The sequence below is a fragment of the Oncorhynchus masou genome, chromosome 21 (genome assembly GCF_036934945.1).
Source record: "Oncorhynchus masou masou isolate Uvic2021 chromosome 21, UVic_Omas_1.1, whole genome shotgun sequence".
Taxonomy (NCBI): Eukaryota; Metazoa; Chordata; class Actinopteri; order Salmoniformes; family Salmonidae; genus Oncorhynchus; species Oncorhynchus masou.
The window spans coordinates 43803479-43816717 of NC_088232.1; the positions used below are offsets into that span (position 1 = coordinate 43803479).

Below are 13239 nucleotides of genomic sequence, written 5' to 3' on the forward strand. Positions count from 1 at the left end.
TCTCACACACACACACTCTCTCTCTCTCCACTTCAGTCAGCAGGAGAACAATAACAGTCACTAGAGAGGTAGTCTGACACATCGCTGCTGCTTTATCAGGCTGTGGAGCTCGCCTCACCTAGCTACAGGTGGATAGGGGGAACTTTGGAAACTACAAATGCAACTGTGATCAAGAAGGATTTTAAAGACTTTCCAGCTATTTCCTGCATTTTCCACTGTGTCCATGGAGATTAGCAGTGTTTCTCTTGCTTACCCGACGGTGTTTGTGTGTGTTTGCCTTTAATGCCTCTTAGGGAGGTTGTTTACGTGTTTTTGTCTCAGGGTTAAAGTCATACTAAATGAAATGTAATCATTATTCCTTATCGGGCTATATACATTGTTTAGCTTCTTGATAGGACAGTTGATGGTAATACAGTGTGTATTTGTCTATTCCTGGGTGGAATACACTTGTTAGTTGTTCTGGGTGACTAGAATGTAAAAGCAGTGTCTAAATTAATATACTTGTTAACCTTTAACCCTCTCTGTCTCCCTCTCTGCAGATAGCTGAGGCCTTTGTCCTCCAGGAAGATTGTATCCTTATCACGCGTGTGTGCTTGTTTGACCACGTGTGAGAGCGTATGTGTGTGTGTGTGTGTGTGTCTGTATGACGTGTGTTATGCCCTCTAGGTCTATGAAGAGTGTATCCTTATCAGTCAGCTCATATCTCTGTCTCTCTCTAGTAAATGACAGGGTTCTCTGGTTCATTCCAACTCTCAGGCTGTGCTGTGTTCCAGTTTAAACCTACCACAGGGTTCAAGCATCTTATCGTTGTGCTCTTTCTTTTGCTCAGACAGGAACACTAGATGTTTACTGTGCAGGGGCTTTCTACAGCAAAGCTGTGGGCTTATACAGAGCGCCTCAGTGCCTAGAGAGAGAGACAGACAGAGAGAGAGACCAGTCCTGTGTAATATATGGAGCTCTCAGTACACTGCTCTATGTAGGACAGATTCAGAACCAAATGGAGACATGATGGACCACAGGGAAAAGCCCAGTAGACATACATAGTTATGTTCCTATCACCCATACAAAGCTATTGGTTCAGAAGGAGAGAAAGAAAATATGTTTACAAGTTTGGAATCCGTACCCTTCCTCGACACGCAGCCCATGGAGTGTAGTGCAACCGGGGAACGCACTCATTCAAGCTCGCACACAGCTATGATCCCTTATTGATGTCAGTGTAGATGAAGGGGAGGAAACAGGTTAAAGAAAGATGTTTAAGCCTTGAGACAGGTGTTGTGTGCGTGTGCCATTCCAAGGGTGAACCAGAAGGACAAAATATTTAAGTGTCTTTGAACGGGGTATGTTAGTTGGTGCCAGGAGCACCAGTTTGTGTCAAGAACTGCAACGCTGCTGGGTTTTTCATGTTCAACAGTTTCCCATGTCTATCAAGAATGGTCCACCACCCAAAGGACATCCAGCCAACTTGACACAACTGTGGAAAGCATTGGAGTCAACATGTGCCAGCATCCCTGTGTTCCTAATGTTTTGTACACTCAGTATATCTACCATTTTAAGGTGATTCATTTTTGTTAGCCTCCTATCTTGATATCTCTTAGTTCTTGGTGAGTGCTGTGTGTTTGTTACTGCTAATCTCTTTATATTCTGTGGGGACATTCTCTATCTACTCTACCCCTTCATGGATTTAAAAGCCTTGTAGAGGTCCCCTGTCTAGCGTTTAAAAGCCTTGTAGAGGTCCCCTGTCTACGTTTTAAAAGCCTTCTGGTTTGTGTGGTTGACTCAAGTGGTTTGTTTGTCTAATTGTTATTTTGTAGGTCCCCTCCACCCTCACACAAGATACACCTACTCTTCATTCACTCATCATCTCATTTGTATTACAAAACAATGACTGAATTATGTAGGCAGATTAGTCATATTGAGTGTGTGTGTGTGTGTGTGTGTGTTTCCTTAACCCTGTGTTGACCAGATGAGCGAGCAGTGTGCTGTGTTCAGCTGGAGAGACTCTACCACCAGAGACGACTACACAACCTGACAACACTGCAGGAACAGTGGGGTATCACTCACTCACTCACTCACTCACTCACTCACTCACTCACTCACTCACTCACTCACTCACTCACTCACTCACTCACTCACTCACTCACTCACTCACTCACTCACTCACAGAGCCAATTGAAGTCTCATTATGTATAATTACCTCACCTTCTCTCCCTCCCCTTACTTTCTTGGTGTGTTTATGCTGTGTCATGATTCCTTCCTCCCTCTAACCTCAGACCTTTGTTCTTCCAGATAGGAGGTGTAGGTCAGATGGTCAGGGAGTGAGGAACAATAACACCAACCTGGCTGCACAGCAACTGGACAGACTCGCATACATCTGCAAAACACACCAACGGTTTGTGTAAAGTGGGTCTTTTAGATGTGGTCCTTTACAGCTCAGTACAGGTAAATGTTGTCCTATAACAAGGAAGACCACCGTACACATGTAATATTTAATGGGAAACCTTGAGAAGCAGGTAAAGGGATGTACATCGACACACCTGTGCTCTCCCAGGTAGTTACCGTGGTGATGGGTTTAACATATGGCTCTTTGGTGTTGCTGCTTCAGTCATTTGAGTTGCAGCACTGCTAAGAGTTTGACACACACTGAAAAATCTAGGGAAATGAACATTCCCTGGTAGCCTTGGCTACTCAGAGACCTTTCTTCAATCATAGAGGAGGAAAGTCACAGTACTAACTGACTTTATCTCTCTCTCCCCCATCTCTCTCTCTCCCCCCCATCTCTCTCCCCCCATCTCTCTCTCTCCCCCCCATCTCTCTCTCTCCCCCCCATCTCTCTCTCCCCCCATCTCTCTCTCCCCCATCTCTCTCTCCCCCCATCTCTCTCCCCCCCCATCTCTCTCTCCCCCCATCTCTCTCTCCCCCATCTCTCTCTCCCCCCATCTCTCTCTCCCCCCATGTCTCTCTCCCCCATCTCTCTCTCCCCCATGTCTCTCTCCCCCATCCTCTCTCTCCCCCTCTCTCTCTCCCCCATCTCTCTCTCCCCCATCTCTCTCTCCCCCCCATCTCTCTCCCCCCATCTCTCTCTCCCCCCATCTCTCTCTCCCCCCATCTCTCTCTCCCCCCATCTCTCTCTCCCCCCATCTCTCTCTCCCCCCATCTCTCTCTCCCCCATCTCTCTCCCCCATCTCTCTCTCTCCCCATCTCTCTCTCCCCCCATCTCTCTCTCCCCCATCTCTCTCTCCCCCATGTCTCTCTCCCCCCATCTCTCTCTCCCCCCATCTCTCTCTCTCCCCCCATCTCTCTCCCCCCCCATCTCTCTCTCCCCCATCTCTCTCTCCCCCATCTCTCTCTCCCCCCCATCTCTCTCTCCCCCCCATCTCTCCCCCCCATCTCTCTCTCCCCCATCTCTCTCTCCCCCATCTCTCTCTCTCCCCCATCTCTCTCTCTCCTCATCCCATCTCTCTTTCTCTCCCCCATCTCTCTCTCTCTCCCCCCATCTCTCTCTCTCCTCCCATCTCTCTCTCTCTCTCTCTCTCCCTCATCTCTCTCTCCCCCATCTCTCTCCCCCATCTCTCTCTCTCCCCCATCTCTCTCTCCTCCCATCTCTCTCTCTCCTCCCATCTCTCTCTCTCTCTCTCCCCCATCTCTCTCTCCCCCATCTCTCTCTCCCCCATCTCTCTCTCCCCCATGTCTCTCTCCCCCATCTCTCTCTCCCCCATGTCTCTCTCCCCCATCTCTCTCTCTCTCTCTCTCCCCCCATCTCTCTCTCCCCCCATCTCTCTCTCCCCATCTCTCTCTCCCCCATCTCTCTCTCCCCCATCTCTCTCTCTCTCCCCCATCTCTCTCTCTCTCCCCATCTCTCTCTCCCCCCATCTCTCTCTCCCCCATCTCTCTCTCCCCCCATCTCTCTCTCCCCCCCATCTCTCTCTCTCTCCCCCGTCTCTCTCTCTCCTCACATCTCTCTTTCTCTCCCCCCATCTCTCTCTCTCTCCTCCCATCTCTCTCTCTCCTCCCATCTCTCTCTCTCTCTCTCTCTCTCTCTCCCCCATCTCTCTCTCTCTCCCCCATCTCTCCCTCTCCCCCATCTCTCTCTCCTCCCATCTCTCTCTCTCTCCTCCCATCTCTCTCTCTCTCTCCTCCCATCTCTCTCTCTCTCTCCCCCATCTCTCTCTCCCCCCATCTCTCTCTCTCCTCCCATCTCTCTCTCTCTCTCCCCCATCTCTCTCTCTCTCCTCCCATCTCTCTCTCTCCCCCCATCTCTCTCTCTCTCTCCCCATCTCTCTCTCTCCCCCCATCTCTCTCTCTCTCCCCCCATCTCTCTCTCTCTCCCCCATCTCTCTCTCTCCCCCCATCTCTCTCTCTCTCCCCCATCTCTCTCTCTCTCCCCCCATCTCTCTCTCTCTCCCCCATCTCTCTCTCTCCCCCCATCTCTCTCTCTCTCCCCCACCTCTCTCTCTCTCCCCCATCTCTCTCTCTCTCCCCCATCTCTCTCTCTCTCCCCCCATCTCTCTCTACCCATCTCTCTCTACCCATCTCTCTCTCTCCCCCATCTCTCTCTCTCCCCCATCTCTCTCTCTCCCCCATCTCTCTCTCTCCCCCATCTCTCTCTCTCCCCCATCTCTCTCTCTCTCTCCCCATCTCTCTCTCTCCCCCATCTCTCTCTCTCCCCCCATCTCTCTCTCTCTCTCCCCCATCTCTCTCTCCCCCCATCTCTCTCTACCCATCTCTCTCCCCCATCTCTCTCCCCCATCTCTCTCTCCCCCATCTCTCTCTCCCCCATCTCTCTCTCTCTCTCCCCATCTCTCTCTCCACCATCTCTCTCTCTCTCCCCCCTCTCTCTCTCTCTCTCCCCCATCTCTCTCTCTCTCCCCCATCTCTCTCTCTCTCTCCCCATCTCTCTCTCTCTCCCCATCTCTCTCTCTCTCCCCCCATCCCATCTCTCTCTCTCTCCCCCATCTCTCTTTCTCTCTCTCTCCCTCATCTCTCTCTCTCTCCCCCATCTCTCTCTCTCCCCCACACTCTCTCTCTCCCCCATCTCTCTCTCTCTCCCCCACTCTCTCTCTCCCCCACTCTCTCTCCCCCACATCTCTCTCTCTCCCCCACATCTCTCTCTCTCTCCCATCTCTCTCTCTCTCCCCCATCTCTCTCTCTCTCCCCCCATCTCTCTTTCTCTCTCTCTCCCCCCATCTCTCTCTCCCCCATCTCTCTCTCTCTCCCCCACTCTCTCTCTCCCCCACTCTCTCTCTCCCCCATCTCTCTCTCTCCCCCACATCTCTCTCTCTCCCCCACATCTCTCTCTCCCCCACATCTCTCTCTCTCCCCCCCTCTCCCCCCCATCTCTCCCCCCATCTCTCTCTCTCTCCCCCATCTCTCTCTCTCCCCCATCTCTCTCTCTCCCCCATCTCTCTCTACCCATCTCTCTCTACCCATCTCTCTCTCCCCCCCATCTCTCTCTCTCTCCCCCCATCTCTCTCGCTCTCCCCCATCTCTCTCTCTCTCTCCCCCATCTCCCTCTACCCATCTCCCTACCCATCTCTCTCTACCCATCTCTCTCTCTCCCCCATCTCTCTCTCTCTCCCCCCATCTCTCTCTCTCTCCCCATCTCTCTCTCTCCCCCATCTCTCTCTCTCTCCCCCCATCTCTCTCTCTCTCCCCCATCCTCTCTCTCTACCCCCATCTCTCTCTCTCCCCCATCTCTCTCTCTCTACCCCCATCTCTCTCTCTCTCCCCCATCTCTCTCTCTCTCCCCCATCTCTCTCTCCCCCATCTCTCTCTCTCCCCCATCTCTCTCTACCCATCTCTCTCTCCCCCATCTCTCTCCCCCCATCTCTCTCTCTCTCCATCTCTCTCTCTCTCCCCCATCTCTCTCTCTCTCCCCCCATCTCTCTCTCTCCCCCCATCTCTCTCTCTCTCTCTCCCCCATCTCTCTCTCTCCCCATCTCTCCCTCTCCCCATCTCTCTCTCTCTCTCCCCATCTCTCTCTCTCTCCCCCATCTCTCTCTCTCTCTCTCCCCCATCTCTCTCTCTCTCCCCATCTCTCTTTCTCTCTCTCCCCCATCTCTCTCTCTCTCTCTCCCCCATCTCTCTTTCTCTCCCCCATCTCTCTCTCCCCCATCTCTCTCTCCCCCACATCTCTCTCTCTCCCCCATCTCTCTCTCTCCCCCATCCCCTCTCTCTCCCATCTCTCTCTCTCCCCCACATCTCTCTCTCTCTCTCCCATCTCTCTCTCTCCCCCACATCTCTCTCTCTCTCTCCCATCTCTCTCTCCCCCTCTCTCTCTCTCTCCCCATCTCTCTCTCTCTCTCTCCCTCTCCCCATCTCTCTCTCTCTCCTCACTCCCATCTCTCTCTCTCTCCCCATCTCTCTCTCTCTCTCCCCATCTCTCTCTCTCTCCCCATCTCTCTCTCTCTCTCCCCATCTCTCTCTCCCCCATCTCTCTCTCCCCATCTCTCTCTCCCTCTCTCCCCCATCTCTCTCTCCCTCTCTCCCCCATCTCTATCTCTCTCTCCCCCATCTCTCTGTCCCTCTCCCCCATCTCTCTCTCTCCCCCATCTCCCTCTCCCCATCTCTCTCTCTCTCCCCCATCTCTCTCTCCCCCATCTCTCTCTCTCTCTCCCTCATCTCTCTCTCTCTCCCCATCATCTCTCTCTCTCCCCCATCTCCCTCTCTCTCCCCCATCTCCCTCTCTCTCCCCCATCTCTCTCTCTCTCCCCATCTCTCTCTCTCCCCCATCTCTCTCTCCCCCCATCTCTCTCCCCCCCCCATCTCTCTCTCTCTCCCTCTCCCCCATCTCTCTCTCTCCCCCATCTCTCTCTCATCTCTCTCTCTCACCCATCTCTCTCTCCCCCATCTCTCTCTCTCTCCCCATCTCTCTCTCTCTCCCCATCTCTCTCTCTCCCCCATCTCTCTCTCTCCCCCATCTCTCTCTCTCTCCCCCATATCTCTCTCTCTCTCCCCATCTCTCTCTCTCCCCCATCTCTCTCTCTCTCCCCATCTCTCTCTCTCCCCCGTCTCTCTCTCTCTCCCCCATCTCTCTCTCTCCCCCATCTCTCTCTCTCTCTCCCCCCATCTCTCTCTCACAGACCCAGTCCTAGAACAGAGAAGGTAAGAAGTCTTCTGTCTAGCAGTTGCTCCTCATTGTGCAATGTGAATGTATGCATGGAGGTTCACTCTGCTTTCCCTTCTGTCTCTCTGTTTATGTGTGTAGTGTGAGGCTATGGACTCTGTCTCTGTGCGTGTTGAAGATAGATGTCCTTCACGCAGCTCAGGTAAGTGTGTGTGTGTTTGACCTGTCCAATCAGCCAGTTGGGTGTCAGTGAACCGTTGAAGTTTGGTTGAGGAAGCCGGAGAGGTTCTTAAGAGGCAGCTGACCTGTCAATTATTAAACAGGACATTTACAACTATACCCTTTTCCTCAACTCTCTCTCCCTCTCTCTGTCTCTCTCCCTCTCTGTCTCTTTCTGTTTCTCTCCCTCTCTCTGTCTCTCTTTCTGTTTCTCTCCATCTCTCTGTCTCTCTTTCTGTTTCTCTCCCTCTCTCTGTCGCTCTCTCTCTCTCTGTTTCTCTCTCTTTCTGTTTCTCTCCCTCTCTCTGTCTCTCTCTTTCTGTTTCTCTCCCTCTCTCTGTCTCTCTCTCACTGTTTCTCTCTCTCTCTCTCTCTCTCTTTCTGTTTCTCTCCCTCTGTCTCTGTCTCTCTTTCTGTTTCTCTCCCTCTGTCTCTGTCTCTCTCTCTCCCTCTGTCTCTCTGTCTCTTTCTGTTTCTCTCCTTCTCTTTCTCTGTCTCTCTTTCTGTTTCTCTCCCTCTCTCTCTCTGTCTCTCTTTCTGTTTCTCTCCCTCTCTCTGTCTCTCTCTCTTTCTGTTTCTCTCCCTCACTCTCTCTCCCTCTCTTGAAATAGATTCTATCATGTGTGTGTGTAGTCCCAGGTGTGTTACCTGCCTGTACACACAGACACAGACATGTAGTCCCAGGTGTGTTACCTGCCTGTACACACAGACATGTAGTCCCGGGTGTGTTACCTGTCTATACACACATACATGTAGTTCCAGGTGTGTTACCTGCCTATACACACAGACATGTAGTCCCAGGTGTGTTACCTGTCTATACACACAGACATGTAGTCCCAGGTGTGTTACCTGTCTATACACACAGACATGTAGTCCCAGGTGTGTTACCTGCCTGTACACACAGACACAGACATGTAGTCCCAGGTGTGTTACCTGTCTATACACACAGACATGTAGTCCCAGGTGTGTTACCTGTCTATACACACAGACATGTAGTCCCTGGTGTGTTACCTGCCTGTACACACACACACAGACATGTAGTCCCAGGTGTGTTACCTGTCTATACACACAGACATGTAGTCCCAGGTGTGTTACCTGTCTATACACACATACATGTAGTCCCTGGTGTGTTACCTGCCTGTACACACAGACACAGACATGTAGTCCCAGGTGTGTTACCTGTCTATACACACAGACATGTAGTCCCAGGTGTGTTACCTGTCTATACACACAGACATGTAGTCCCAGGTGTGTTACCTGCCTGTACACACAGACACAGACATGTAGTCCCATGTGTGTTACCTGTCTATACACACAGACATGTAGTCCCAGGTGTGTTACCTGTCTATACACACATACATGTAGTCCCAGGTGTGTTACCTGCCTGTACACACAGACATGTAGTCCCAGGTGTGTTACCTGTCTATACACACAGACATGTCGTCCCAGGTGTGTTACCTGCCTATACACACAGACATGTAGTCCCAGGTGTGTTACCTGTCTGTACACACAGACATGTAGTCCCAGTTGTGTTACCTGTCTATACACACAGACATGTAGTCCCTGGTGTGTTACCTGCCTGTACACACAGACATGTAGTCCCAGGTGTGTTACCTGTCTATACACACAGACATGTAGTCCCAGGTGTGTTACCTGTCTATACACACAGACATGTAGTCCCAGTTGTGTTACCTGTCTATACACACAGACATGTAGTCCCTGGTGTGTTACCTGCCTGTACACACAGACATGTAGTCCCAGGTGTGTTACCTGTCTATACACACAGACATGTAGTCCCAGGTGTGTTACCTGTCTATACACACAGACATGTAGTCCCAGGTGTGTTACCTGTATATACACACAGACATGTAGTCCCAGGTGTGTTACCTGCCTGTACACACAGACATGTAGTCCCAGGTGTGTTACCTGCCTGTACACACAGACACAGACATGTAGTCCCAGGTGTGTTACCTGCCTAAACACACAGACATGTAGTCCCAGTTGTGTTACCTGTCTATACACACAGACATGTAGTCCCAGGTGTGTTACCTGTCTATACACACAGACATGTAGTCCCAGGTGTGTTACCTGTCTATACACACAGACATGTAGTCCCAGGTGTGTTACCTGTCTATACACACAGACATGTAGTCCCAGGTGTGTTACCTGTCTATACACACAGACATGTAGTCCCAGGTGTGTTACCTGTCTATACACACAGACATGTAGTCCCAGGTGTGTTACCTGTCTATACACACAGACATGTAGTCCCAGGTGTGTTACCTGTCTATACACACAGACACAGACATGTAGTCCCAGGTGTGTTACCTGTCTATACACACAGACATGTAGTCCCAGGTGTGTTACCTGCCTGTACACACAGACACAGACATGTAGTCCCAGGTGTGTTACCTGCCTGTACACACAGACATGTAGTCCCAGGTGTGTTACCTGTCTATACACACATACATGTAGTCCCTGGTGTGTTACCTGCCTATACACACAGACATGTAGTCCCAGGTGTGTTACCTGTCTATACACACATACATGTAGTCCCTGGTGTGTTACCTGCCTATACACACAGACATGTAGTCCCAGGTGTGTTACCTGTCTATACACACAGACATGTAGTCCCAGGTGTGTTACCTGTCTATACACACAGACATGTAGTCCCAGGTGTGTTACCTGCCTGTACACACAGACACAGACATGTAGTCCCAGGTGTGTTACCTGTCTATACACACAGACATGTAGTCCCAGGTGTGTTACCTGTCTATACACACAGACATGTAGTCCCAGGTGTGTTACCTGTCTATACACACATACATGTAGTCCCAGGTGTGTTACCTGTCTATACACACAGACATGTAGTCCCAGGTGTGTTACCTGTCTATACACACAGACATGTAGTCCCAGGTGTGTTACCTGCCTATACACACAGACATGTAGTCCCAGGTGTGTTACCTGCCTGTACACACAGACACAGACATGTAGTCCCAGGTGTGTTTCCTGCCTAAACACACAGACATGTAGTCCCAGTTGTGTTACCTGTCTATACACACAGACATGTAGTCCCAGGTGTGTTACCTGCCTGTACACACAGACATGTAGTCCCAGGTGTGTTACCTGCCTGTACACACAGACATGTAGTCCCAGGTGTGTTAGCTGCCTGTACGCACAGACATGTAGTCCCAGGTGTGTTACCTGCCTATACACACAGACATGTAGTCCCAGGTGTGTTACCTGCCTGTACACACAGACACAGACATGTAGTCCCAGGTGTGTTACCTGTCTATACACACAGACATGTAGTCCCTGGTGTGTTACCTGCCTGTACACACAGACACAGACATGTAGTCCCAGGTGTGTTACCTGCCTGTACACACAGACACAGACATGTAGTCCCAGGTGTGTTACCTGTCTATACACACAGACATGTAGTCCCAGTTGTGTTCCCTGCCTGTACACACAGACATGTTGTCCCAGGTGTGTTACCTGTCTATACACACAGACATGTAATCCCAGGTGTGTTACCTGCCTGTACACACAGACACAGACATGTAGTCCCAGGTGTGTTACCTGTCTATACACACAGACATGTAGTCCCAGGTGTGTTACCTGTCTATACACACAGACATGTAGTCCCAGGTGTGTTACCTGTCTATACACACAGACATGTAGTCCCGGGTGTGTTACCTGTCTATACACACATACATGTAGTCCCAGGTGTGTTACCTGCCTAAACACACAGACATGTAGTCCCAGGTGTGTTACCTGCCTAAACACACAGACATGTAGTCCCAGGTGTGTTACCTGCCTGTTCTATCATGGCCTGGTTTCACTTCCACAACCCAGGCGTGACTACAAACACACACACTTAAGTTAGAACGCTCAATGTCAGTGTTCCGGAGGCTGGATTAGTGAGGAGAGTATATCTCTGGCTCCCTCTTTTTTACGGATCTGATAAAGATTTTCACATTGAATAAATATTTGGATCTGAGGGACAACTTGTCCTAGCTCTGTTTCCATTTGAGTGAAGTGGACGAGGAAGTGTGTCTCTGTATGTGTGTGTCTCTATAGTGGACATGAGATGGAGGGAGTAGACAGGAAATGAGATGTGTTCCGATGACATCAAGTACCCTATAAAACAGCAGCTAAAAGAGGAAGGGGTTGTGAAGATGTTTAGGAGGTGTATTGATGCTGTGGACCAGTGATTCCCTCTCAGTACTGATATAGGTTACACAGTGGCTCTTCTGGAGACTAGATGAATCTGCAGAGGGTGTGGATGTTTAGGGGACTGTAAAGGGAGAGGTTGGGCTGGGGGGGCTTGTAACACTTTTCCCATGTTGCTCTCTATCATTGGTCGGTTACTTGGGTGTGCATCAGTGATGGAGGAGGACCATAGAGTAACAGACTCCACCCTCTCCCAGAGCATCTACCCAATCAAACCAGCTGCTGCCCTGATGAATAGCCTTTGCTTTAATGACTTTGCAGCTCTGGACGTGGCACAGAACAGCAGAGACTCTGAGAGAATTGAGGGTTTCCATAGAGACCGTCTTATTGACAGCTCCCTCGCCAAAGGGGAGGAGAGGGGGGGCAGGGCTGAGTTCACAGACTCTCGGAGCAAAGGAGCAGGACAGCAGACGGAGAGAGAGATGGAACACACCACTCAGGAGGGATACGCGGGGCCTGACCCTCCTACGGATGGGGACATGAGCCGATCCAAGCCTGAGGAGTGGCTGAGAGGAGAGGAAGAACAGGAAGAGGTGGCAGAGGAGGAGAAGGATAGTGATGTGTGTTTTAAAGCTCTAGAGGAGATCTCAGTCTTGGCAGTGAAGGAGCAGCTCACACTGGAGGAGGTGCAGCAGGAGGAGGACCAGATTGAGGAGCTGTGTGAGGAGTATGTTCAGGAAGAAGACATGTTTGTTGTGGAGATTATCAGAGATGGAGCTGCGTCTCTCGATGGCCTGGCCAAACTCATCACAGTGGAGGTGAGTGGGAGAGAAACTGGGTAACCCTCCCTGGGACTCTGGGACCGTTGTCCAGTGACACACACTGTTGCTGATTATCTGAACAAAGGGATTTTATTGTTCTGTGCATGATTGTGTGTTTGAGAAGTCTGACGTGACCTGTCTTAATGCCAACTCATCACTTCTCTACGCAGCCAGAGCCTAATGGCATTATATAGCCATTTTGTTGGAAATGAGTGTTTCTCTAGGCAGTGTGTTGGAGTGAAATATGGCTACTCAGAGGAGTGGTCCATAAACCAGGTCTGGCTGTTACACTAAGAGAAACTTTTAAACTTTTACACACAGATGTGAGTTTTCTGACCATCTGGCTACCCCCCCCCCCCTCTCTCTCTCTCCCATCCTGTTGTGAGGTAGTATATCAGAGTGAAGAGTGTTATGGATGAGGTGTCTTCCTGTGTGAGGAGACAGAGGGTAAGAGTCAGTAATTAGCACGCAGACAGTTTTAGGTTCTCCGAGTGACGCTCATTTACTGCCTTTCTATACAATTAAACCCCGTTTTGGAGAACAATAAAAATGACCCCAGCCATTATCACCTTGGCTGCTGTAGGTTCATTCAAACACATCCTATTAGCTATACCATTTTATTTGTATCTTTATTTAACTAGGTAAGTCAGTTAATAACAAATTCTTATTTATAATGACTGCCTAGGAACAGTGGGTTAACTTCCTTGTTCAGGGGCAGAACGTCAGATTTGTACCTTGTCAGCTGGGGGATTCGATCTTGCAACCTTTCGGCTACTAGTCCAATGCTCTAACCACTAGGCTACACTGCCGCCCCATTGTAATGTTATACCCCTGAAATGGGGGGGATATGATGAGTTATTCACACTGACACGTAGCATTGATGAAAACGTATGACATTTTAATGTAGGCGTACAGGGAAGATGATCACATTGAAACAGTTCCTAACTTGTACGGATTCTGTCA

At 50.4% G+C, this 13239-nt stretch overlaps 1 protein-coding gene across 3 annotated transcripts in view; it reads left to right on the forward strand.

The window, feature by feature from the left end:
• Positions 1 to 13239, forward strand: part of LOC135508387 (consortin-like) — a 37617-nt gene that overhangs the window by 14269 nt on the left and 10109 nt on the right. The window contains exons 5-10 of one of the 3 annotated variants that reach the window (XM_064928530.1): positions 540 to 570; positions 1964 to 2050; positions 2287 to 2389; positions 7080 to 7101; positions 7205 to 7265; positions 11654 to 12273. In XM_064928530.1, the coding sequence (XP_064784602.1) occupies positions 540 to 570; positions 1964 to 2050; positions 2287 to 2389; positions 7080 to 7101; positions 7205 to 7265; positions 11654 to 12273 (924 nt within the window). The remainder of the gene's footprint in view (positions 1 to 539; positions 571 to 1963; positions 2051 to 2286; positions 2390 to 7079; positions 7102 to 7204; positions 7266 to 11653; positions 12274 to 13239) is intronic. The other 2 variants (XM_064928531.1, XM_064928532.1) reach the window with 2 other exon arrangements.